Consider the following 24,884-nt stretch of genomic DNA (forward strand, 5'->3'; position numbering starts at 1 on the left):
TTTTCTGGGACGGGAAAGTGGGACGAATATTCCTAAATTAGGATGTCCGCTGATTGTTTGAGCAACCTCTGTCAAGATTTTAATTGATGTTAATGCTGGCGTATTCAAAAAACTGTTTATTTTTTGACGCCTGCCATCCTGTTCAATTATAGGTGGAAACTTTTAATTAGGTTTTGGCAGCATGGGTTGTCAAATTAACAAGAGACAGCCAGGGATACTTTCCTAAATGGATTCACCTTGGGAAGGCCCGCAGAGCTACTGAGAGCTACTCCTGCCCCAGCCCTGGGGCAACAAGTGCCCTTCTTTTATTCAGGACAGTCGGGCACAGCCAAATAGCATCGCCCAGTTCTGCCCCTCGGTCAACCAACCCCAACTCTTTGAAGCGGTGTGACTGCAGATTCTGAGTCCGCTTTAATCCCTTAATGCATTTCTTGGTCATGCGAGGTAGCGTCCGGGCATGTGGCGACTCATGTGTACAAAAACTTCTCCGCATGACTGATTTTATTTGTTTTTTGAGATCTGGTGTCGGCTAATTGACGAACTGTGAAGCAGCTGTCGTCAGTGGCTCTTACATAATTTCTAAAAGCTTGTAAAAGACAAGCCAAGCCTCTCCACCCTTTCCGATTATGCCGATAATGGTCCGCGAGTATTGTTCAATCTTTCCTATTTAAACATAGTGTTGACAATGACAACACATTATTTTGACAGCTACATGAGGTCTTCTCATTCTGGGTATTTGATTGTGTGTTACCATTTGTGATTGGATGAACTGCATTGCTTACCCTGTTAGAAGAGCCAATTTGAGAAAACAGTTTTGAGGTAGCTGGTTTCTTGATAGTCTAAGTAGGTCATTTGCAGGTTCACATTGGTCATTGATGTTCATGTTGTACCAGCTATTGACCAACTAGACCATTCACAACCCAATTATCATGGTCCGTATACAAAACAACATTCAAAACTGAAACTGTTACATAATGTTATCTTCAAGTGTTCACCTGAGGTTGTCCTGCGCGTCATTGCGGTTCTGTTTGCTTGCTCAGATCTGCTGTCAAGATTATGAAAGTGAACAGCAGCACGAATGCAGAGCTTTGATCAGTGGTGTAAATGTGCTGCATTGATCCCAGAGAGAAGAGAAAGAACGCAGCACTGCTAGTGTCTCTGGTGACATCATCTGGCCAGCTGAGAGACTTTTCTGGATTTCTCTCTCTCTCTCTCTCTCTCTCTCTGGGTCCCTCCCCTACTCTTCTCCGAAATAGCATCGACCACAGTGCAACATGTTGATGTTTAAGGTGAACCGCGTCATATCTGCACTACTAACATCTGTAAACAGTATTACACAAAGTTTCCTTGAAAATACCATTGGTCAGAAAACAAGTAGTCCTGCCCCATCGGTTGAGTCAGTGTTACAGTCTCAGGGTCCTCAAACAAATTTTAATGCCATGCCATGTCTTTTCTTTTGTTTCTTTAGCTCTTGGTCCTGAGTTAAAGCCGATGAAGAAAACTGTGTTGGTGGACGAGGGACGCAAACTGATCGTGAAGTGCGAGGCCTCTGGCAACCCCACCCCAGATTACAAGTGGTACAAAGATGGCGCTGAGCTGAGAAAGAGCAAACAGATCAAAATCAGGAACGTCAAGTGAGTGCATGTCCGCTAGTGCCGAAACATTCCAACAGCGAGTTCTGAAAAAATATCGTGACCTTCACACGAGATGAGGGCTTCATACTTTGGGCAATGTAGACTTTGCCCTTTCCCTTCTAATTAAATTGAATGGTTCCAGCATGCATGCCTATTATATTGTTAAAGCAATAGTTCACCTATTACTGAACATTTAATCGTATGTGCCCACTCTCATTTACAACAACAACAAAAATTATGATCTTATTCAAACAGTCACTGTTTTAGCTTGTGATAGCTATATGTGAGGAACAGGTGTTATTGGCTGAATTAACTCTTCTGCAGCTCTCAGATCAAATATGGTTGTTAAGACGTAGATTCACGTCAATAAAAATCATTAGTTCTGTGTCTCATTCTATGTTGACGTCAAACCTGCGCAGATAACGCCATATTTGATTTGAGAGCCACAGCAGAGGTAAAGTGAATAACCTTCGTTGGTTTACACATGTGGGAGACCTACAGCAATGCAAAGCTCACGTTCATTAAAAAAACACAACACTAAGTGCCAGATTTACTAACAGCTTGCGGCAGCGCAAAAGCCTCTTTTGGCATAAAAAAACTACTGTCTGTATTTACTATAGACACACAGTGTAAATAAGCGCTGAAAAGGCGTGGACACAGCTGTTTTTGCGACTGACCTTATGGCATATGCAGTTGCATCCTCTTCAGATGCAAACTTTATGGGAGGAGAGTATTTATATGAATCACGCAACATGATTTACTAAGTTTTGCGCTCGTCATTATTCTGGTATTTTCAGCTTTAATTAACGCCCACAAAAAACATGTCTTAAACCCTACGCTAATTTGCGCTGCTCTTGGTAGATCGTGTTGGTCGTTATGGGAATGAGATATTGCGCCTGTGTTTTTTAATGTGTGCCTTGTTAGTAAATCACCCGCAGATATTTTCACTCCCATCGGCGCTTTTTTTTTATTGCGCTATGTTTCCCTGTTTAGTAAATCTAGCCCAACATGTGCTAGTTTACGAAGAAAGTGAGCATTACATCGTTCTGTACTTTTATAGACTTGAACTGAGCTCTGACTTTCAGGCATAGGCCGTTTAGTGCCAAAAATGCTTTTTTTAGTAGAATAAAATATTTTTTTGTAACTTTTAATATTGAACCTCGGGCTATGCTGTAAAATCACGTTTATTTCATTTCGACTGCCGAGTCTGTTAACACTGTGCTAATTGGAATATGGGCCATTGGCGGGTGGATCATCTGAGAGAGCAAAGGGAGAACTTTCACAGGTTTTGCTCCAGAATTTTGCAACTCACTTCCCACTCCACCAAGCTCATATGCTGTAGAGTTTATCCTTGTGTGTCAATCCTTGACTTTTTCTCTTTCTTTTGAAGGAAAACCTCCAAAGTTCAGATCGGCAGTGCAAAGCTGGAGGATTCTGGGAATTACACGTGTGTTGCAGAGAATATTGTGGGGAAGGTCAACGGCACCAGTACTGTACATGTACAGAGCAGTAAGTACAGCCTACAATATAACAGTGATCATTTCATGAAAATAATTTGTGAACAATTTAGGTGGATCAGTAACGGTTGTGGGAAGGAAGTCAGAAGTGTTTCTTTTGGTGATTTTGATTAGAATTTTTTTTTTGTGTGTTTACGAAATGTTGGATGTATTGACTGCCCAGAACAATACTGGTCTCAGATCATTGTTTTTCATAGCGTAGGAAACACAGTTTGTGTTCTTAGTTTCATTACATTTAAGTATCAAATTGGAGAAATAAAAAACACATGCGACAATTGACATTTAGCATTTATTGAGTTTGGTCTTAATTGTCAAATATTTGAGAGTCTTATTAAATGATTTAAATACTGTGGTATTGGGGAAACCTGAGCACAGTTTGACACACATTTGCGATCATCTCTTTCTGCACATTTGAGATATCACTTGTAGTTTCTCTGCATGTGATGAGTGATGAATACTTCATGTGCGCTTTATCACAACGCACTCAAAAATAGAGCAAGTGTTTATATCAGACTTTCCGTGGTACTGTAAGTGCATAGTTGGCTGATGTTCTGAACGAAGGTTTCTCCAGGTATCTCACGCTCAAGACTATAGCTGAGAATGTGTGAGCGCCTGTGTGCATGCGTGTGGCAGTGGGACTATCCAAAGAGCTGCGTGCATGCGTGTGTTTATGTATGTTTCACTCTGATTGTTTGTCGGCATGTCAGGCACCCTGCAACAAGTCTTGCTGTATCACGGCAGCAGACATACAAACACACACACACACACACACAGGTAGAAGGAAGAGGAGGCAAGACCGGGCCCATCAGAGTCGGTGTTCCCCCAGGCGTGGGGAGGGGGCCAAAAAAAATAGCATGCAACATAGATCAACACTCTGAATGAGGCCGTCACCAATGAAGCACAGATGTGCCCGGGGGAGCAACAAATAAATCTAACCGCTTAGGAAATATCTTCTCTTGAGATTTAAAGATATGCTGTGATAAACGGTTGGCCGGCCTTCTCCAGTCTGATTATGCAAATTATGGGAAGCGATCTTATATTTTGTATAGAACGAATGGTCACAATGATCGCAATATTTCTTCTTTTTTTTACATCTTTTTTTCCGGTAGTGCTTTAATCGCTGTGTTTACATGCTAAAACTTTTTACATTTGTCTTTGCGTTTTTTGGCGACTGCATTTTTGTCTGTTGCATTGCATGTGTCGATCCCCTATGAGCTTTGCATTTTTAAGACGAATGTTGTATTCTGTTCCATTCCGTTGCGCTCCGTCTAGTTGTATTGACTGCAAGAATGTCTTATGTAAACGCCCGATTGGGGTCAGGGGAACTCAAAACCGACCTAATCATACACGGCTTCCGTAAGACAGATTAGTCTACTAGTTTTTAAAACATTTTAAAAAGATGTAGTTTGCTCGGGAGAATTGTGGAGAGGTTTTTAATGTATTCTCATTGCTGACTAGATTGATTTCTTCATGAGGTCATCGGTACAGCGGCTACTGTCGAGAAACACTAGAGCTTTTGGGGGCCCGTAGCAGCTGCGCGCACCAGCGCTATCTGTGAATCTAAGAAGGAGAGCGAGGGAAAAAGTCAATAGAGAAAAGAGAAATACTGGTTTGGGGAGGACACGTAAGGGAACGAGAGAGAAAAGAAGGTGAACAGAGAGGGAACAGAAAGCCACAGATGGAGGGAGAGCCAAAGACAGAGAGATAAAGGCAAGGAGACCCAGCTGCTTTGCAGAGGCAGCTGTTTCAAAACCATTTTCTAATGCAATTGTGGATTGCTGGCTCTGACTAGGCATTTAGCCAATCGCATGCTGCCTCGCTGCACAGCGGCCAATCAGATGGCTGATGTTTGTCACTGCTGCACTGACGGTATGACACAGGAAATGAATCTCTCTCTTCATAAAGGCTGTTTTTCATCACATGCGTCCCCTTTGAACAGCTCCAATAAACACACGCATGCATATTTTGTCTCTTTCGGCAGTAAGTTTAACAAGATAACTGAGCAGAGTAATTGGACTCATTAATTATAGCCGATCGGGGTTGAAGTTACGGCTGCACAGGGTGAACTGAGGCTGTCCAGGGAACACCAGAGTGGAGGAAAAAAGACCCGGTGACCTTGGGACTGCAATTAATGAAGACAAACAACAGACAGTTTTAGGCCCCGCCCCCTTCCCGTTCTGCTCCCCCGGAGGGCGAGTCATGGTTGCACGGCAGGCAAATAATGGATGTGTTTTAACCCAATACTGCTGTGTTTTACCTCACGGCGCCTGCTGCATGGTGGTCTTTTGTGAGTGTTTGTACGCGTGTGTGTGTGTGTGTGTGTGTGCGTGCGTGCGTGCGTGCGTGCGTGCGTGCGTGCGTGTGTGTGTGTTTGTTTGTGTCTGGTCACTCAGGTTTATCAAAGCATTGTGGTGTCACAGGGCACCGAACTAGTGGAGCAGGACAAAAAAAGGTCAGAAGGTTTGGAATGCCTCAGTTGTAGACATATATACAGAGGACAGACAACGTGCCTGTGCAGACGGCAATATTAATGTTATAAATGAATATTCTAACACAACCTACAAAATTAAAAACACAGTTTTATTGTCTAGTCGGCACAATGCTTGTAATAATGATTAACTTAGTTTGCAAAAAAGAAAATACATTAGTTAACAAGCCCTAGGTGCTGTGTGTAATTTTTTGGAGGATCTATTGACAGAAATGCAATATAATATACATAACTATGTGTTCAGAGATAATAAAGAGTTTTATTTTTATTACTTTAGAATGAGCTATTTCTATTTACATACACCGCGGGTCCCCTTTCATGGATTTCACCATGTTGTTTCTACAGACCTAAAAGGACAAACTGCTCTACAGAGCGTAAACATGACGACATATTAGTTCTGTGTCAACCATCGTAGCGCCTCGAAAGGAAGTATGAAGGTATTTTTGGTGCAAAACAACTGAGCGCCTGTGAGAGTGGAACTTGTAGTTGTAGTGCAGGTGTGTGAATGTGTTTTGCACCATATTTACTGCAGCAATCGTAGCAAAAGATGTGAGTGCACGAGTATCTTAGTTTGTGATTTGTAGAACTGGATTTGTGCACTCTCACTGAAGGATTCAAGTAGGTGTAACTGTTGTGTTGTGTTTGCGGGAGAGGAAAACAATCTACAAGTTTGCAACTTCAAATTTTGACTTCAAATTTACTGATACACATGTGTGGCCGACTTCTACAACTACAAGTTCCACTCTCACAGGCGCTCAGTAGTTTTGCACCAAAAATACCTTCATAAGGAAGGGGGTACAGCGTTGGTTGCAATTCGCAACCTCACCACTAGATGCTGCTAAATTTCATAAACTGGACCTTGGAACAGATATATTGCTATGAAAAAAGGATATAAATGGAGGGTTGATTTTACCTGTAAATTGATTGGCCCATCAAAACAATGCATAAAAACAAGGGTACAAAAAATCATGAGGTGGTGTACGTTATTACCATACTGAAGATTACGAAGGCAAATATTTATTTGTTGGTGTCTATGTATGTGTACTGATAAATTTTGCATTAAGCTTCTGTATCAATGCATGAAGGAAGTTAATAGAGTTCATTTTCATTTCATGTTAACTGACTGCTAGACGGGGGTTCCCTGGTTCCAGCTGGCTTCCAGAGAGTTGGTGTGGTCTTCTTGCTTCAGCTGGCACGCGATTTGTGTTTTTGCATCGATGCAGTACTTTTCTGGTTAGGGAACTATGTGTGTGTCTGTTTGTATGACTTCGAAGAAAAGATAACTTGAGGCTTTTTTGGGCTTTGTTTGCATAATACCTCAGGCAGTTGCACATATGGATTGCGTTTTCAATTTTGATCCCTCGTCTCTGTTTTGGGAAAATAAGTTCTGAAACTCTGCCACATGTTTGGTTGCACACGATCAGATCAAATTTAATCTCATCAGAATCATAGATGTATAGATATATATTTTAGTGGAAAAACACAGTTGGACATCGATGCTTTGTAGTGGAGAAATGAGGGCTGTTCCAGCTCTGCATTTTCTGTCCGTCACATAAAAATCACATCCCTAGAGGGCGCTGCTTACAGCGGCGGAGTGAATGAGTGAGAGACGCAGAGCGTGAGGTGAGAGGAATGTGTTTGATGGAAAACGCAGCTGGGCGGCCGATTGTTCCAAACTCATCAGTCATGCTGGGGCCCACCAGCAGCAACCCCCCTCTCTCTCTCTCTCTCTCTCTCTCTCTCTCTCTCTCTCTCTCTCTCTCTCTCTCTCTCTCTCTCTCTCTCTCTCTCTCTCTCTCTCTCTCTCTCTCTCGCTCACACAAACCCCTGTGAAGCTCCTCACAAATGCTCACACACACAACACCTGCTCCTGTGATGAAAGCCAATCCATTGCTGCTTAACTCCGCTAATGTAAACCATCACTTATCTTTAATGTCGTGTTTTAGCTCCATGCATTGGCAAGCACCAGCATCAAACTGTGGATAACCACGTTGACCCTTTGTTTCTTTCATCTGCTGCCTCTTTCCTGCCTGCTGCAAAATATTTCATCGTTCTCTTCCTGGACATCTCTTATCACTTTCTCCGGTTCCCTTTCTTTTTTCTCCCTAATGCATTTTGTCACAAAAAAACACTCTTCGTTTTCTCTCTCAGCCCAAACGACTAGATTAACTGGGCTTAAAGGACGCTAGAAATCTTTTTGGGATGTTGGCAGTGACTGCGATAGAATGTCAAGTACCTGTAAGGGAATTGAAAGCATTGATCGGTGCCGGCAAGCGGTAGGGCCCGTGTAGGCCCTCGGTCCCGGAGATTCATGGCAAGCCCACTGTATTTACAGTCCAGCGCAAACGACTGGTGACAACAGCACTAATTCAACACAAACAGGGCGGCTTTACATAAACACATCAAAAACTAAAGACTGCCAAAAGGCCAAATAGCTCTGTTGTTTTGATTTCCACACGTTTTATGGGACAAATTCTCCAAACACTTTTGCACACTGTATGTCAGCACAAAAAAAATCTTCTTATTCACTTCCCAGTCCCCACAGTCCAGTTTAACCATGACTGACTGAATGTGTTAATTTAAATACTCAACAAACCATTTTATTTTATTGAATTATTTTATTTTATGTGGTCATTCATGAGCAAACAACTTTTTATGTAGATTATAGTCAGTATAGATTTCATTGATGGTAGTCAATGGTGGCCAAGAACTGTTTGGTTAAAAGCATTTTTCCAAATATCTTTCTCCGTGTTAATCAGAACAAAGACATTTATACAGATTTGGAACAACTCGATGGTGTGTAAATGAAGACAGAATTTTTATTTTTGGGTGAACTGTCCCTTTAAGATTTGCGTGTATGTTAACTATACTGTATTATGGTGACAAATTTGTCCCCCAAACCTGACAAATCTGAACAAAATCTTCCTTTGGGGACATCCTTTTTTGTAAAAACACACTAAAAAACAGGAAATAACGTTTTTTGTCGAAATTGTAAAAATGCCAAATGTTTTCTGTGTATAAAAACAATAGAAGTCTTCATATAGATAAGTAAACCTGTGTAAGGATGTAACCAAATTTGCAAAAATGTATTTGTGTATTAGAGTAAGTCTTGTCTGTGTCAGAACTTGTGTTTTGTATTACAAAGCTAGTCATAGTTGAACTGTTTTAAATTAGGGTCTGTGTGTGACCTTTGACTTGTAGGTCAAATTTTTTAGGCCTTTAAGCTTAAAATGCTAGTTTTCCTCCCTGAATTGTGGATCTACATCTCTGGTCACATAAGGAGTACATACATCTCCCACTGATGCTTACTTCATTTCAAGGTGTTACTCTTTGTAGTTTGTAGTTGTCCGCCCCAGCTGTCCCCCATGCCACATGTTGCTGGTGGTCCGGCCCACAGTATTCATTACTTCATTAAGTGTGTTTGGGTGGGGAGATCCCCTCTGTTTTCCCCATCAGACCGGATGCTGTAAATGTGGGTGTGCTGGGTGTATTTTCTGCAGCTGGCTGTGACCATCAGAGCTGGTGTGAGTGGGGCAGTGGGCTGGTGCTGCTGTTTGCTGGGTAGGGTAAATGCGGATCTGAAGCCCCACATTTTGCGATTGCTCCGTCTGCCAGCTTGCACCAAGGACCCCGATGCTGCGATTTCACGCCTGCTGATGTGCGAGGGCGGCACCGTGTGAGTGCTGACAACTGGCCGCGGGAAAAATCCAGGGGTGGGGTGTCAATCCACACCAGTGGCGCATGTGTGTGTGCATTTTAGAGGAGTAGTATGGACTAGATGTGTTAGCAGAGATGGGGTTGCCCCTATGAGCAGAGGAAGCCAGGAAGGATCGAGCTGAATTTGGATGAGCCTCCGATGGACCCAGATGTTTCTGTCTATCCATTGCCTGTGTTTCTGGTTTCTCTGTGTCAGGGTCAGAGCGTGGGGCTCGTGCCCGGGGTTGAGCGCAGCAGCGCAGGGCTGGGTTTCTCGCAGGAGCAGCCATCCCCACGCCGCCCTCCGAGGCCCTGCTGTAGAGGAGCGTGTGGGGGAAAACTCCTGTTCCTCGTGCCCGCCCTGCTGCTACTGCTGCTGGGACTCGGAGCCTGCTTGCTGCTGCTCCGCCGCGCTTTGACACAGGGTGCCAGTCGCAGCAGGGATCCAGACTGGTTGGATCTCCTCAGGGGAGACCATGAGGAGGAGGGGCTCCGTGTCCATGATGCTCTGCAGACGCTCGCCGCTCCTGCAAGCACTGCTGCCTCATCCTCCCTCTGGTTTCCGGAGTCTCTACCCACACTCAATCCGGGCACGGCCTTCTCCGAGCCTACTTCCAGCCCAGTGAGCACCCTTGCCCTCGCCCTTGCGACCAGCAGCGCCCCACCCCCTCTGGGTAAGTGCCCCGAGCCTTGCTTGTTTACACATGCGTCCTGTTGTGCAATCGCATGCAATAGCACTCTTTGATTTCTCCTGGAGTCGTCTCCGATTGTGGAGGACAAGACCGGGCACATCAGCTATGCAGCAGGAAGATGGCAATAGAAGAGAAAAATAAAGACCTGTTAATGAAAAGGGAAAAATACAGGACAGGGTTCACTCTATGCTTCTTTTATTCCCGCCTTCTTCATCACCTCTTTTTTGCTTTTTGTGTTTTGTTGTTGTTTTGGCGGAGGGTGCAGAGTATTTGTCACTTTGGCTTTGTGTAGAACTGGTTTACAGATGGGGTTCATGGCTCTTAAATAGGGTTTTTAGAGCATTGTCATTAGTGATGTTTTGTTTACAAGTCATGCAATTTTTTTGCATGGAAAGGGTTTGTTTGGCCTCCTGCCTAAACGGTGACTGGAAAGACTGTTTGACACGCGTCTCACGATTTTTAATACGCTTCCTTCGAAGTGTGAAATATGTAAATGCTTTATGTAAATGTCTTACCTGTCGGTTCCTGTGCCAGCGTGTTGCTGTCATGGGAGACTCATTTGCTCGGTTCAATGTTACATTTTCACACTGAGCGTTGGACTTTTTTCCTACTGATTGTCCTTCAGAATATGTCTCCTTCAAAAGGGTTTAAGTAAACATCCGAAAACCGGATCACTTTAGAAATCGGAGCGTTCCAGGGAAAGTTCTGTTTCCTAACAGACGTGCCTTTTGTTGTCTGTGTGTGTCAATGCAGTTAATGCAAACATGTAAAGCCGCGCTGAAGGCTTTAAAAAGATAATAGATTACACAGGGCCTTTAAAACGCTAAAGAATGCAACCGCACCACAGCTGTGTTCTACATTCACCACACACACATTTGTTTTACAACAAATTTCTGTCAAGAACGCTCGGAACAAGGGATTACGTAAATTACTGATTGCACATGGGATTACATGTTACCTGTAAGGATTATGTGTTACCTTGGGGGACCATAACATGCCTGACTAAATAAGTCCCGCATATTTTGAATATACTGTATTGACTCCACTATGCAAAAAGTTTGGCTCACTTATTTTGTTGAAAATAAATGATAAAATATGAAGACAAATCAGTATTTGTGTATGTTATGAATATTTCACACTTGCTTATGCAAGCGCACACGCATGCTCGAGATAAAATCCATCGGTTCCACTGTACAGCGCCAGTCTGCTAGACAATCAAAACAATGCTGTCATTTGAACTCCGGTGCCCTGTGGTGTGCCAAAGCTGTTGCTACAAAACTGGTAGTGTGATATAATTTTTCTTGCCCCTAGCCATAAGATTTTGTTTAGAGACTTTTAATAAATGCAGTGTTGCACCTATAAATGTGAAATTGAGAAGATCTCTCTGAACACTTTGGGAATCCTTTGAAACAGAATGGATGCACGTAATGGTTTCGCATAATGGAAACCACTCAAAAGCTTTAAGATTGCATGCAGTAAAAATTGACCTTTTGTGCAGTGATGGGATTCTACTCCCGGCTGTAACAAGAGACATCTCCAGAGCTTCCCAGTATGAGAGGGGTGAGACAGTTTGCTGGCATGAGATGTTGGCCAACTTGTCATGATCTCTCAAGCATCATTTGCTGTCTCTATAGTTTGTTTAACTTTACTCTCTGGTGACCACAGGGCGCACCAGTAATGTGAATGTAATATCAACGGATATTCTTTGTTGGCACTACTCAACTAGGTCTCTAATTAATAAAATGGCAGCCACTCATTGGACCTCCCTCCGCCTATGGAATTATTTGCACACTGTGTCTCCAGAAAAGAAAAGAAAGCACTTTCAGCATCGGGGACCTCTCCTTTCATTTTTTACGACTTTCCTAGAACCCTTTGGAGAGCGCAGAAAGACAGACATGTTTATGAAGCTATACAGATGGCCCCATTTTGCCCCCACCCAGGCCTTCCTTTCAGTTTCTTGGCCTTGAAGGATTAATCAAACTCTCAAACTCTCGCTGGCCAAACTCTTGGGTTTTTAGACCGGAGAAAGTGACCTCTCGTGGGAACCATAGGCCAGAATGGAACTTGCTTTGCGCTCGGCATGAAGAACTTGACCTTGGCCTATAGTGTGTTCGCACATGCTAGACGGACGTCTTTGCCCGTTCCGCCGTTGACAGACTGACCAGTGTGAGATCGTCAGGGAATGAAACTGACTTTGTTAGGTGGGAATGTTTTGTTTATCATTTAGCATGAACTATGTCATGTCTGTTTTAGCTTATCAGCATTGCTACAAAAAAAGATTCACACCAAAGACTGATGCAATGCACAGGCATTATAAGCTTCGCTGGATGCATCTTATTTTCCACTTAGCTGCCTCGTCCATTACAGCATTACGAGCCATTTCACACGACACGGAAATGTATTGAAAAAACAAAGGGTTTAAATGCAAGATTTGGTTGTGGAAATTTGATAATTGTGCAGTGATTCTCTCTCTTTCTCCCCTCATCCCTCTTCTCTCCCTGGCACATGCTGCCTCAGCAGGTATTTACTGAGCTCTCCCAGATCTCCAGCGGAATTGATTGGAACCTCAGAAATATTAGGGAATATTGTGCAGGCGTGTAACTGTCAGCTCAATTATTGATGGAGAGATTTTGACTAGATCAGAAGCATAAACATGACAAACATTGCCACAATACCCAACAGGCTCCTGACACACAGTCTTCTTCGCAAACTCAGTTTTGAAAGAAACAAGGGAATAGCATTGATTTTGTCAGTCAGCGCTTGGGAACTTTATGAAAAGCCAAAACTTAGAATAACTTGGGCAGGGTTCTACTCTACATTATGCTAATCTGGCTTGCTTTCAGGTGGTTTAATATATAGCAGATCTTCCGGTCAAGTTAGTCCAGTTTTAAAGGGGTCCTATTTTGCCTATTTTTGAAAGTCTTTATTATGTTTATGATGTGTTAAACAATCAGTGTTCATGTTTCGATTTTCAAAAAAATGCTTTATATATTACATATTTCACTTGGGTTTTACACCGTCATTTCAATTCTCAGAAAACAGGCTGTTGAGTTCCTGGTTCTATGAAGTCTCTCTATGAACTTTGAGCGTTACGATTTGGCAATATACTACTCAGTAAATTTAAAGAGGTAAAAAGTCATGGTGGTTTGGATGCCTGGCCATGATGGTCTTCAACTGATCTAGCAGTTTCTCCCAAAACCAGCAAACCTGCTGAGGCAGGTCTACGTAGTATTTTTTTTGATACGAAAGAAGAAACTAAATCGAAAGAATAGCATACAGATGTCTAACTGCAGCGTATGAACTAGAATGTTTGCGTGCATTTTCTGATCGATACCTAAATAAATGCTGTATTGCGGGAGTGAATCCTGCCTTTATTGGTACCCCCTTTTCAGTGCACCGTTGCTCAAAATCCCTGGGATGAAAGATGACAGTAAGGAATGCAAACGTGGAGCTGGAGCTCTGAAAGAGTGCATATATTTTAAGGAGCGAACTGACTCTAGATTCAGTCTTTATGAGGTTCTTAGGTCAGGTCTCACAGGAGGGGAGTTTTAATGTCTGCATGTTCCATCTCTGCATCTAGAGGGACTGAGCCTTGTTGAGCAGGTAACTGCTTGCTGTCATTACTCCTCATCTGGGGTAAACAGGCACTGAGACGTGCTAAAACTCTCAGCGGGCATGGAGAGGAGAAGGAGGGAGTGACAGGAACACACACCACCCAGCAACCTGCTGGATCTCTGCCAGCCCGTATGCATGTTGAAATTGCAAGGAGTGTTGTTGCAGTTTATATGTTGATGTTGTTTCCTTCTTTCCAAATTGAATGCCATACAGTTGAGTGATTCTTGAAACATACAGTAAACATTTAAATATGAAGAATGGCTCAGTTTCGTGTGCTGTGGCGTGGCGGGTGGTGCATGACTCACGAAAAGATGTGCTCACCAGAATGAGGGCTTTGTCATATTCAAATCACCTTTTCCTCACCCGCTTTCCTGTTTCCCTTCACATAAATTAAAAGTGAAGTGTGTTATATTTTCAGATGTTAAAATATTTTAATACTGTAACATGCAGAAGTGACACACGTTAGCTTGACAATCAAAAACATGCGTGATTTTTTTAAACTGAATTTCATGTTTCATAACAATGACTTGAAACGTTGAAATTGCCGAACTGTTGAAATCAGTAAATAACAAATAAATAAACTCAGCTCTGCAAACATCTGACAAACTCATGTCATGCAAACTCACCAAGAGCAAATGTTACTGATTTTCCTCACCGCGTGTTGAAGGCGCAAACTGGCACAAAATGTTCTTTAAACTGTCTGGAGCTCCAAAGCCACACAATGCGATTATTGCTTATTCACAAACACAGCCTGACTAGACATGCACTTCCATAAACATGACAGTTCTTAAACAAGAAAGTTCATAAACTCAATGTCCCTGACATCTGAACCTCGATGGTCCTCTGGTTTCACCCATGTGACCTGATGTGGTAACATTAGTACACCCGGATCATGTCTGATATCAGAGGGTCCAAATTCAACCGTTTCCACATCTGTTCACTTTTTCTTGGACGCTGGAGTCGGGTGTTCCAGATGTACATGTGTTAGCCGGGGGCTTACGGTGAGCTGTTCCTCATTGGAGATCTGCGGCTCAGGACTGCTGGGACAAGAGTTTCCCTGTATCGCACTTTATTTTCATTTGCACAAAGAGAGCGAAAGACAACGATGTGGCACATTTTGTTCTCAGCTGAATTTTTGAGTAAGTGTCTGGCCTGTGTTGTCGATGGCCCGAGGCTACACTGAAGACAATTCTCTTCAGATTTCAGGCTGTGGCTCATTTTTACGGTTTTCTTTTCATTCGGAACAAGACAGTCTTTAATCATGTCTCAATGCAAAGAGAAACAGAGACTTTAAAAAACCTTTATTGTAGCCGTGGGGTGAACTGAAGTTTTATACATTTTGAAATCTTCAATCTTACACAGTTTGCAGGCATGTCAGTTTGTTCAATATAGGGTATAGTTAACATTACAATGTTGTTAAACATGTCTTAATGGCTCTTATGATGTGCCCATAATGCACATCTGTTATACACCGAGGCTATTTAGACACCTAAATGGATAGTTCACCCAAAAATGAAAATTCTGTCATTTACTCACCCTCATGTCATTTCAAACCTGTTTGACTTTCTTACTTCTGCAGAACACAAAAGAAGATATTTTGAAGAATGTTGGTAACCAAACAACACTGGACCCCATTGACTTCCGTTGTATGGACACAAAATCGCTAAGACATTTCTCAAAATATCTTGTTTAGTGTTCCACTGGAGAAAGACTCATGTATATACTTGGAATGACATGATGGTGACCAAATGATGACTTTTATTTTTGGGGAACTCTCCTTATTAAGCTGTAAGTGAGTAGTTGACAGACTAATATGCTAATTTGTCCTAAAGTGTGATGGCAAATTTGAAAAACGATTAAGATAAATCTCTCTTGTGCTAGTTTATATGATAAATTAACATATTAATAATATAAAACATGTAATATTAAGTTTGTTTTCTTAATTTTGCTATGTCACGCCATAGGACACATGTCAACTACCCAAGTGTGAATGTGTATGAATGTCGTTGCTTCAAATAACAAAATAATCAAACAAGTGGCATTTATGTTAAAACGGCACACTTTTAAGCACAAAATTGCTCGAAGTCGAGTTTGTATTTATATGTTTATACCTTTCACATTTTGAGATTATATTGGGACAATTTGGACGTGTTCCTTTAGGTTTGACAACCACAAAGTTAATGTACACCTGTGGTTACTTTGCTAGGACACCTGTGTGAACATGAGAGGAAATGACTTCCCACCTTCACAAATACTTTGACCTTGAGACCAGCTGCTTGAAAGTAATTGCAAAAATAACTTAAGAAAAGTTGTGAGGTGCATGACTGTTTGCATTTAATAAATCAAATGCATCACACGTATTTACAGTGGTTTTAGTGTGACATTTGGTCTTAACTAACAGTCTTGGTCATGTGTAGGTGTAGCTAAAATAGTTAAAGTTGGGTTGGGGCTGAGAAAAAAGATTCAGTCATTCAGTCATGCACTGAAATAGCACAATGGCACCATTGACTTCCATTGTATGCACACAAAACCACCGCACAGGTTTTGAATGACGTGGTGGTGAATAAATAATGACAGAAAGTCCAAACATGTCTCCTTTTACGTCGTCTTATTTATGAAACGCATTAGTTATTAAGCAGCGAATGTAATTTCTTTTGAAAGACATTTGTATGTGTTTCCTATTGATCGTAGCATGGCGATACATCAAATGATGAGGATTGTTATAACTGGGCATATATCCAGATGCAGTAATGCCTAATCTGCATTTTAAAGACCCAGTTGGGGTTCCTGGACTGCAGTGGTGGAGTGATGCTGTAAAATCCTGGTAAACAGCAAAAACGTTGTTGTGCCAATTCAATGCGCTCAACAATTTTGTTGACATGTTTGCATTCCTTTTAGTAAATCGGGCAGTAGAACAGTGCAGACATGTTCAAGTATTCAGCTTGAGGTCTGAATTTGAGCTCCAACACCCAGACCCGAGTTGCGAGTTCCCTTTCGAATTAACATGCCTGGTTTTTTCAATGTCAGTGTACTGCATTACTGCATGTCTTGCTTCGTAAATGACCAAAAAACATGTTCAAGTAAATGTACTTGCATTTACCATAGGTTGTAAATAACTAGTTTGATTACAGATTATTGTGGTGTTGAAGCGAAGCCAGAAGCTTTGGAGGAGTGCCATTTGTTTCTTTTGTGTCAACATAGATGTTGTTTTGTCGTCGTGACTAGCCAGATGAAACGAACACAAACGCCATTTTGAGTTTGAACGGGAGGTAGATGCTCCGCCCGCGTGCTTGGCAAAAGCATCAGTCGGGTGGTGATAGCATGAGTGTTTGTAGATGTGTTTAAGGTAACCGCGGTGAGGAATATCATAGGTATGTGTGAAATGTGGTTGTGGGAAGCACTTTGCCCTGTCAATCATCACATTCTGCTTTAGATTCGCAAGTCAATAAACGTGTTCATGCATCCCACATTATCCAAAGAATATGTCAGGTAAGGTAAAATCAGGCCTGGTTGCTGAACCAACAGGTAAAAAATGGGCCCTTAGGGTGACAATTGTATCTTTCCAGTTTTAAAGTTGTGATGTAGCACTCTTTTACAATAAATGTTGTCATGGATAAGTATATTTCTATTACTGTGGTTATAATATCATTTCAAGGTGTTTATAAATCTGTTTTTTCAGCCCCGTCCCTCTCATTTGTCTTGGCCTCTTGGTGCGGTATTCCCAAAACATGCTGAACGTTGTTCTGATAATACGGCAGGATTACGAATCCATTCCTGACCTGTGAATCAGAGCGAGCAGGTGGCGTGTGTGTTTAGAGGGGGGCCACAGCGCTCTTTGAAATATTTATCTTTGACTGTCGAACATCTCGAACTCCAGCCGGAGGAAGATGTACAGCGAGATTGGTGATGGAAACCAAAGAGCCATTGTTCTAGTGAGTCACTGTACTATCACTGTGTTTACACTTAAGCGCCGGGAACGGGAAATAAGCCATCCATTACAGCTCTAATGTGATGAACTATCAGTTACAGGTAATGAATGTTATCTGAGAAGCCGGCGCGTCGTATCTTCTCGCCGTGTTTGGGGTTCTCGTGCAATGATGTGTTGTTTTTTTTTTATTGTTTGCAAAGCTCTTGCTGAATGCTCTTTCTTATGGTTTGACAACATGATCTGTCGATGATGGTGTCTTTAAACGTCTGTGTTCTTGTTTTCCGTAGTAACCACAACGTTATCTCCAGGATCGGGTCACGCCAGAAGATGCAACGATACAGAGAAGGCGTATTGCGTGAATGGCGGCGACTGTTACTTCATACATGGGATAAATCAGCTGTCCTGCAAGTGAGTTTCACTCTGTTTTTTTGCTCTGATGTCTGTTTGTTTATAATTCTGCTGGAGCGTTTTGTACTTTCTCTCTTTCTAAGTTGTTTACACTGATCCAAAACTCATTTTCGATTGAAAACGCTTCCACGTGTAGTAGATGTGATTTTAATGTGTAAGGGTGTTTCTTCAACCATAGGAACTTCTAAACTCCATTAAAGCACATGAAGTTTATCGGATTTTCTTCACACATCACATGTCTTGTATCTAAGCGTGTACAATACTTAAATGACACTGTTGTCCCCCTGGAAGATACTGTAAGTAAATGAATCTTGAAACTATTTTATTAGTGGGGAACGATGCCAAAACTGAGGGACAGTCCCAAATTGCGTAGAAATTTATATAAAGCTTTTTTTATTTCAATTAATATTAAATGGTATTTTTCCACTTTGTTTAGATGGATATTGTTTTAAAATAACTGTAGTTTACGTTTTAAGACTAATTTTTATGCTCTTAAACACTACAGTATATGCAATAAGTCCTTCTGTATATAGAGCCGTGAAAAAAAAACTAAGAGAGCATTCCAAATTTGAATTGAATCAGCATTTCTAGATGTATTGTGGTCATTTCAGTCCAGTGTCTGTTGAATTTCAACAAAATTAAACCTCAGGAGTGACATGATGTCATCCAACAGCAATGTGAAAGACTGACAGCATGACAAGACACATGAAAACTGTCATAAACAGTAAGGGGTATCGCATAAAAAAAACATTTTGAAGTAAATACATGTACAAATATTACTGTTGTATTGCTTAAAAGTGAATATGAACTTATTTTCTTAGCAGTATTTGAGGTCTGAAAAAAATACAGAGCATCTTTTCTGTTATTTTGACCTGTTTCTCCGGTTTTCATTTTATGCAAATAAATGCAAATAGAAACAATATTTTTATTTGACGTTTGGGAGAAATATTGTTAGTAGTTCACAGAATGAAACATAAATGATCATTTTACCTAAACACATACCCGTGTTAGTAAATTAAGAAAAAATATATATATTTTGAAATGGTCTCTCAATTTTTTCCGCAGCTGTTTATATCAAATGTAAATAGCTTCTGGAGGCCAATTCATGGATAAAAGTTGAAAATCCTGTTCAGTGTTCCCCTTGAAATTCACTCCCTGGTCTCATCCCCATGCATTCCCCCCATTTCCAGCCCTGCATGTAACATAAAAAATGAGAAATCTGTATTAAACAATATCAACACCTGAGACAAATGTGCCTGTAGTTGAGGAAACACCCATATGTTTGATTGTTTATTGTTTGTGGTTTTTTTTCCTTCTTTCTTCATAATGTTTGTAAACGAATGATCAAGAATTGCACGTTAAATGAAGTAAGGATTCCTCTTTTTTTCCCCCAATTGGAGTTCTTCAAGTCTCTTTCCAGGAATGACCAAATGGTATCTATCATTTCACCCATCCGTTTCTCCTTACACACCCTCTGTCTCTCTCTCTCTCTCTCTCTCTCGGTCTTTGCTCGTGTCCCTCTCATCCCGGGACGGGACACAGCGTATTGACTCATTGGTGCAGATGTTGATGAGTACGATATGACTCCCTGTCTGTGCTCTGGAAAATGAAAAAAAAAGCAGCCCTCTCGCCCCGCTCGGACAACCCACGTGTAGCGTGCTGGAGAGATGTGCATCAAACCTCTCTAAAATGCCATGTCATGCCGGTTTAGCGCTAAGACAAATATTTACGAGAGCTAGAGGCCCTCCCATGAAGTAAATAGGACCGCTGCTTACATTTCAATCACGGAGGAAAAGGACGGCGATTTACACAGATGCTTTTAAATCGAGGATGCTCGGGACATCTTGAAAAACATTTTCGCTCATATTATCAAAACAAACTGGATGATCAAGTAGCTCCAAAGAAGGGGGGATAAAAAACAAGGATGCGGGAGACACATGTTGGAGCACCTCCGTGTCGTGTCACACGTGTGTGTGTGCGCGTGTATACAGCATCTGGGCTTTATATGGATCTGTTTTTGCTGTAGCGAGAGCGGCGGAGATCGCCGAGTCGAAAGGTGCTGTTTTTCTTTCTTTTTTACAAATCAATTTCAGACCTCATGTTGTGCCATGTTACGAGTGCACCTGCTGGTATTTCAGCCCGTAGCTCGTGCGTGCGCACTCCTACCTGGGAAACCGCTTGGCGAGTGAACGGCCCGAGATAGCCATTCAAAAGGTTGTGTACAAATTGGAGGGAGCAATGACTCAATTACAGCAGCTAATTCACTCATGGGTGAGGCACGGGTCCAGAAACGTTGGATAATGCAGTCGAGGCCCGCCGGGAATTGTTGCCCCGAAGCTATCTCATTCAATATAGGCCAGGCTTCTATAGGAATTACTGAACGGGTTGAGCGGTACGGCCTGCCTCTTATCAGCCTGCTTTTTTTTCTTTGAAATACAAAGTTCCACCGACACACACACACATATACAGTATATGTGATGGCAAGGACGAGGTAATAAATGACCCCGGCCATAATTATTTTCTTGCTGGGATGATGGGGGAGTATTTTACTGCCTGCCAAGTTACAGCAGCTCCACATCGACACCCCTGTCATGTTTACATAAGAGCAGGACAGAGCACAGAGCTGGAGAAGAGAGAGGAATGGCTGTGGAGATTCACGGCCCCCCGTACACGGAGGGGGCCCAGACTGGATTTGGTCCTGTTTAGCCGCTCTTTTTCTTATTTTGTGTGTGTGTGTTGTGCATGAAGGACAAATTCAAATGGAAAGTGGGGTTTGGTGAGTTTGTTTTTAATTACCGGCCATCTGACTCTATTCAACTTTCCGAGTATTAGGGAACATACGTAGAAACAGCTGCCTCAAAGGCGTTCTTTGTAATGACGGTACTTGTCTAAAGATGCACATTTATTATGCAACACAACCAAGATCAAGAGATCAGGTTTTCTTTCCATGAGAACGTCATGCATGGTGGATAAATCGAGGGTTGTTTGATTGAGGTTGACAGGTTCACAGACAGTATAGGAGTGCTGTGAAGGCTTCGGGGTCAGAATGGACTTCTACAGGCAGTGCTGGTCTTCTCATTTTACAGAGTTCGTTCTCAACAGAGTTACATTGACCTGAAGGAGGGCAACGGGACGCGAACGAAAGACAAGTCTGCCATTTCCCTTTCCTGTTCAAAGCTGTATTGACATGACTGGTTTGACATTTACATGTTACACAGTGACACGGCACACATCCTGTTTCAATTCAGTATGGTCTGTGTAAATATATACTGCCATTCAAAAACGGCGAACACTTATTTATTTATTCATTCTTATTCATATTGTTTTCTAGATTGAAGAATAAAAAACATAAAAGCAATAAACAATAAAACAAATAAAACAAACAATAAAAAACAAAGCAATGTGATGAAGAGAATTAACATTACATTTTAGTGTCTTCAAGGTATTTGCATCGAATTGGCAGAATTGGCATTTTATCAGTCCGTTTTTTCAGGTCTCACCCGGAGATGCTTGTAAACGGTATTGAAGTAGTTTTTAAAGATCACAAAATACATTTCAGTCAAGCGATCCTAAACATTTGGATGGTATAGTGTAGGTTGGATCTGGCCGTGGTGCGGGTTAGAGACTGGCGTGTGTTTAAAACAGGATTAGATGTTGTCATAACTAGCAGTCTGAAGAATCTCATCTTTAAGTTCTGTTTTTATGTTTACAGTTATTTTTATTACAGTATATTTCACTGTAAGGTGTATATGCTTACCTTAAAGGGATTGTTCAGCCCAAAATGAAAATTCTGTCATCATTTACTCACGCTTTTGTCATTTCAAACCTGTATGACTTTCTTTCTTCTGCAGAACACAAAAGAAGATATTTTAAAGAATGTTGATAACCAAACAACGGCGGTACCCATTGACTTGCATTGGTTTTGTGTCCATAGAATAGAAGGGAATGAGTACTGCTATTGTTCAGTTACCAGCTTTCTTCAATATATCTTCTTTTGTGTTCTGCAGAAGAAAGAAAGTCATACAAGTTTGAAATGACAAGCGAGTGAGTAAATGATGACAGAATGTTCACTTTAAGCACAGATTGCTACCTGATCTCTCTTAAAAATGTATTTAATTGGCAAGTTATTTGACCAAACATAGTTACAGTGAAACTGAAGTGGCTTTGGCTGTCTTTGGAATATGAATTACGCTATAACTCGTCATTTCTGTCGTGTGTGGCTCATTGCCACGTGGAAACTTCCCAGCGTGGTGAGAGCCAGACGTATGTGGATGTGTTGCGCTCTGCGATATACAGTTTGGCCACATGCACCTGGATTCTTGGAACTGGTATCTGTTTTCCTGACTTCAGGCTTGTTTGGAATATTACGATGTTTATCTTTTTCAGGTTTACTTTTACGGCCCACTTCTGGCAAAATACTCTTTCTTTTACTCTCGCGCCGCCTTTGTAGAGCTTCTCGGACAGATGTGTGTGAGTGTTTGTTGAGGAGAACCTGCGGCTTTGTTGAGAGGGAGCTGGACTTTCTGGGCATCAGCTAAATTAGTTTGTTACCAACTAGGGACACAGATTAAGTTTGAATATGTTTCTTTTAAGAATAAAAAGAAATTTTATTTATAAGTTTTGTATTGTAAGTTTTCTCGTTTTCTAGATTTAACATAGCAGAATAATGCAAAGATGTATGTATCACTGTAGGGAGAAATATGACGTGGGAGAAATTGGCAAATTGAATTAAATGTTCAATTCAAGTGAGCTTTTTTGTATTTTCAAGATACAGTTACAGCTTTGCAGACACAACCAACATTATGGGAGTGCATTTTAAACAGTATTGAAATACTGAAGTACATACCATTTATTTTATGTACTGAAATAATTTCATGCTTTTAGCCATGATCCTTTAGATCACAAGGTTTAAAGAAACATTTCAATTACGCCTGTCCAAGCATGGCTGCAAGCATACATCATATTTTCAACAACCTGGAAATATGACTACAGTACCGCATACGCTCAAGGTAAAGACACAAGGACGAGTCTGAAACTGTACGCTTTAGGCAAGCAAGACGTTACGCTCGGCGTCTGTTTTTCATTTAAGAGAAGGTGCTGGAGAATGCCACGAATGAAGGAACGTCGAGGAGTTCTGATCACCGGGGAGTTCTCCTGTCTGAGACACACGTGTGCTTACACTTTAGTCCGGCTCTGTGGTGCTGTTCAGCAGGATAACAGTTTCCATGACCTCTGACCTCTCTCCTCAACAGCATACCTGTTACTTAAAACATGTCTGGCTCTGGTCCGTGCCTAACGCTACCTCTCCTCGAACCCCAAACTTCTCTCCACCCTACATACCCTTTAGACTAAAACCGTGTGCGTTTTACCTAAAGTTTACTACAAAGTGCTCTATCACCTTTCCTCTGTAATTCCCAGGGACGCATCTGATGGATGTTAACATCTCAGTGTTCCGCAGCGTGCCAGGCAGCGACATGGCTCTGTTTCGTCCCGGGGAAGAGGTTACGGCCTCGACCTTGGCTCATTTTACACTCTATAAACTCACCAAAGGCTTCGTGTGTGTGCTGCGTCTATTATGTCACATGTAATGCCTCACATTTCAAAAGCCAACATAAGTGCTTTTTTAACGTTTACAGGTACCTCGTAAGTCAAGCCGTCGGTCAAACTGGAGAAAAGCAACGAGACGGCGTTTAGCTGATAGACCAGTGGCGAAGGATAAAACTTTGTGTTTGTCCTGTAAATTGAAGGTGGCCATTCATCAGTCATAGCTGACTAGAGCGGTTACAGAGAGGAATTAGACGTATGAAAACATTAGCCCCATAACGTTCATTACACAGTGATGAGCTATAATTTGTTTACTGGAATTACATGAATGTGCATAATTGGCCAATCATATCCATGAATGACAGCCATGTCATAATCAGGCAACCGTATTAGAAACTGCTGCTTATGTGCAAACACAAACAGCTTGAGTGTAGGAAGAAACTGGTTTCGTATCATCTTAAGTTGCATTGCGAAAAAATGAATTAAAAAAAAAAAAATGTACGCATAAAATTCATTAAATTTAAACATTTAAAACGGAAAATCATGTAAAATGTTATTGATAAAGTCGCCATTTACTCATTTACTTTCATTGTATTGTAAAGTATAGTGTGAACTGAAAAATTCCTTAGGAGAAAGAAGTCATAAACGTTGAGAATGACTTGCGTGATGACAGAATTAATTTTTTTTGGCTTAAAGGGGTAGTAGTTCACCCAAAAATGAGTTGCATTGACTTGCATTGGTTTTGTGTCCACAATTGAAGTGATGGGCACCTATGTTGTTCAGTTCCCAACATTCTTCAAAATATCTTCTTTTGTATTCTGTGGAAGAAAGGAAAGTCATACAGGTTTGAAATGACAAGAGGGTGTATAAATGACGTAAGAGTTTTCATTTTTAGGTGAACTATCCCTTTTAGTAAGCTTTTAAAAAGATCTTTCATTGATTTTTCGAGCAAGGTAATAATTGCCATTACAAATTCTTTCTTCTAATGTACATTTATTTAGTTTCAAGAATGTTTGGATATTGTAACTGGAAAACAGCTTTTTTTGCAGTGTGCTTTTTAAGCATTTTGTCCGGTTCATTGCCGCTCCGGTTGCTTCAGTGTGTTGCAATGTGTGGACGCTATCCGCACGTTGTTGTGCATAATAATCTCTGTATTGTGATATCTGTGTGTGTGTCATGTGTTCAACCTGTCCTCCTTTCCCAGATGTCCGGATGGATACTTCGGGCCACGGTGCTTGCAGACAGAGCCCCTGCGGTTAAGAGGTTCCAAAAGTATGTTGACTTGCGACGCGCAGCCGCAAACAGAAGCCTGGTTGTCACTGGGTTACCACTGTTGTCTCTGCTTTTACCTTCCTCTGCCTC

The 24,884-nt window shown here is 41.5% G+C and overlaps 1 protein-coding gene across 8 annotated transcripts in view; it reads left to right on the plus strand.

Annotated features, from left to right (window-relative positions):
- nrg2a (neuregulin 2a) overlaps positions 1 to 24,884 on the plus strand; it is an 81,541-nt gene that overhangs the window by 37,664 nt on the left and 18,993 nt on the right. For 4 of the 8 annotated variants that reach the window (XM_057361265.1, XM_057361268.1, XM_057361266.1 and 1 more), the window contains exons 2-5: positions 1,469 to 1,634; positions 3,025 to 3,143; positions 17,858 to 17,978; positions 24,727 to 24,794. In XM_057361265.1, the coding sequence (XP_057217248.1) occupies positions 1,469 to 1,634; positions 3,025 to 3,143; positions 17,858 to 17,978; positions 24,727 to 24,794 (474 nt within the window). The remainder of the gene's footprint in view (positions 1 to 1,468; positions 1,635 to 3,024; positions 3,144 to 17,857; positions 17,979 to 24,726; positions 24,795 to 24,884) is intronic. The other 4 variants (XM_057361263.1, XM_057361267.1, XM_057361264.1 and 1 more) reach the window with 1 other exon arrangement.

The sequence above is a fragment of the Triplophysa rosa genome, linkage group LG19 (assembly GCF_024868665.1).
Source record: "Triplophysa rosa linkage group LG19, Trosa_1v2, whole genome shotgun sequence".
NCBI lineage: Eukaryota > Metazoa > Chordata > Actinopteri > Cypriniformes > Nemacheilidae > Triplophysa > Triplophysa rosa.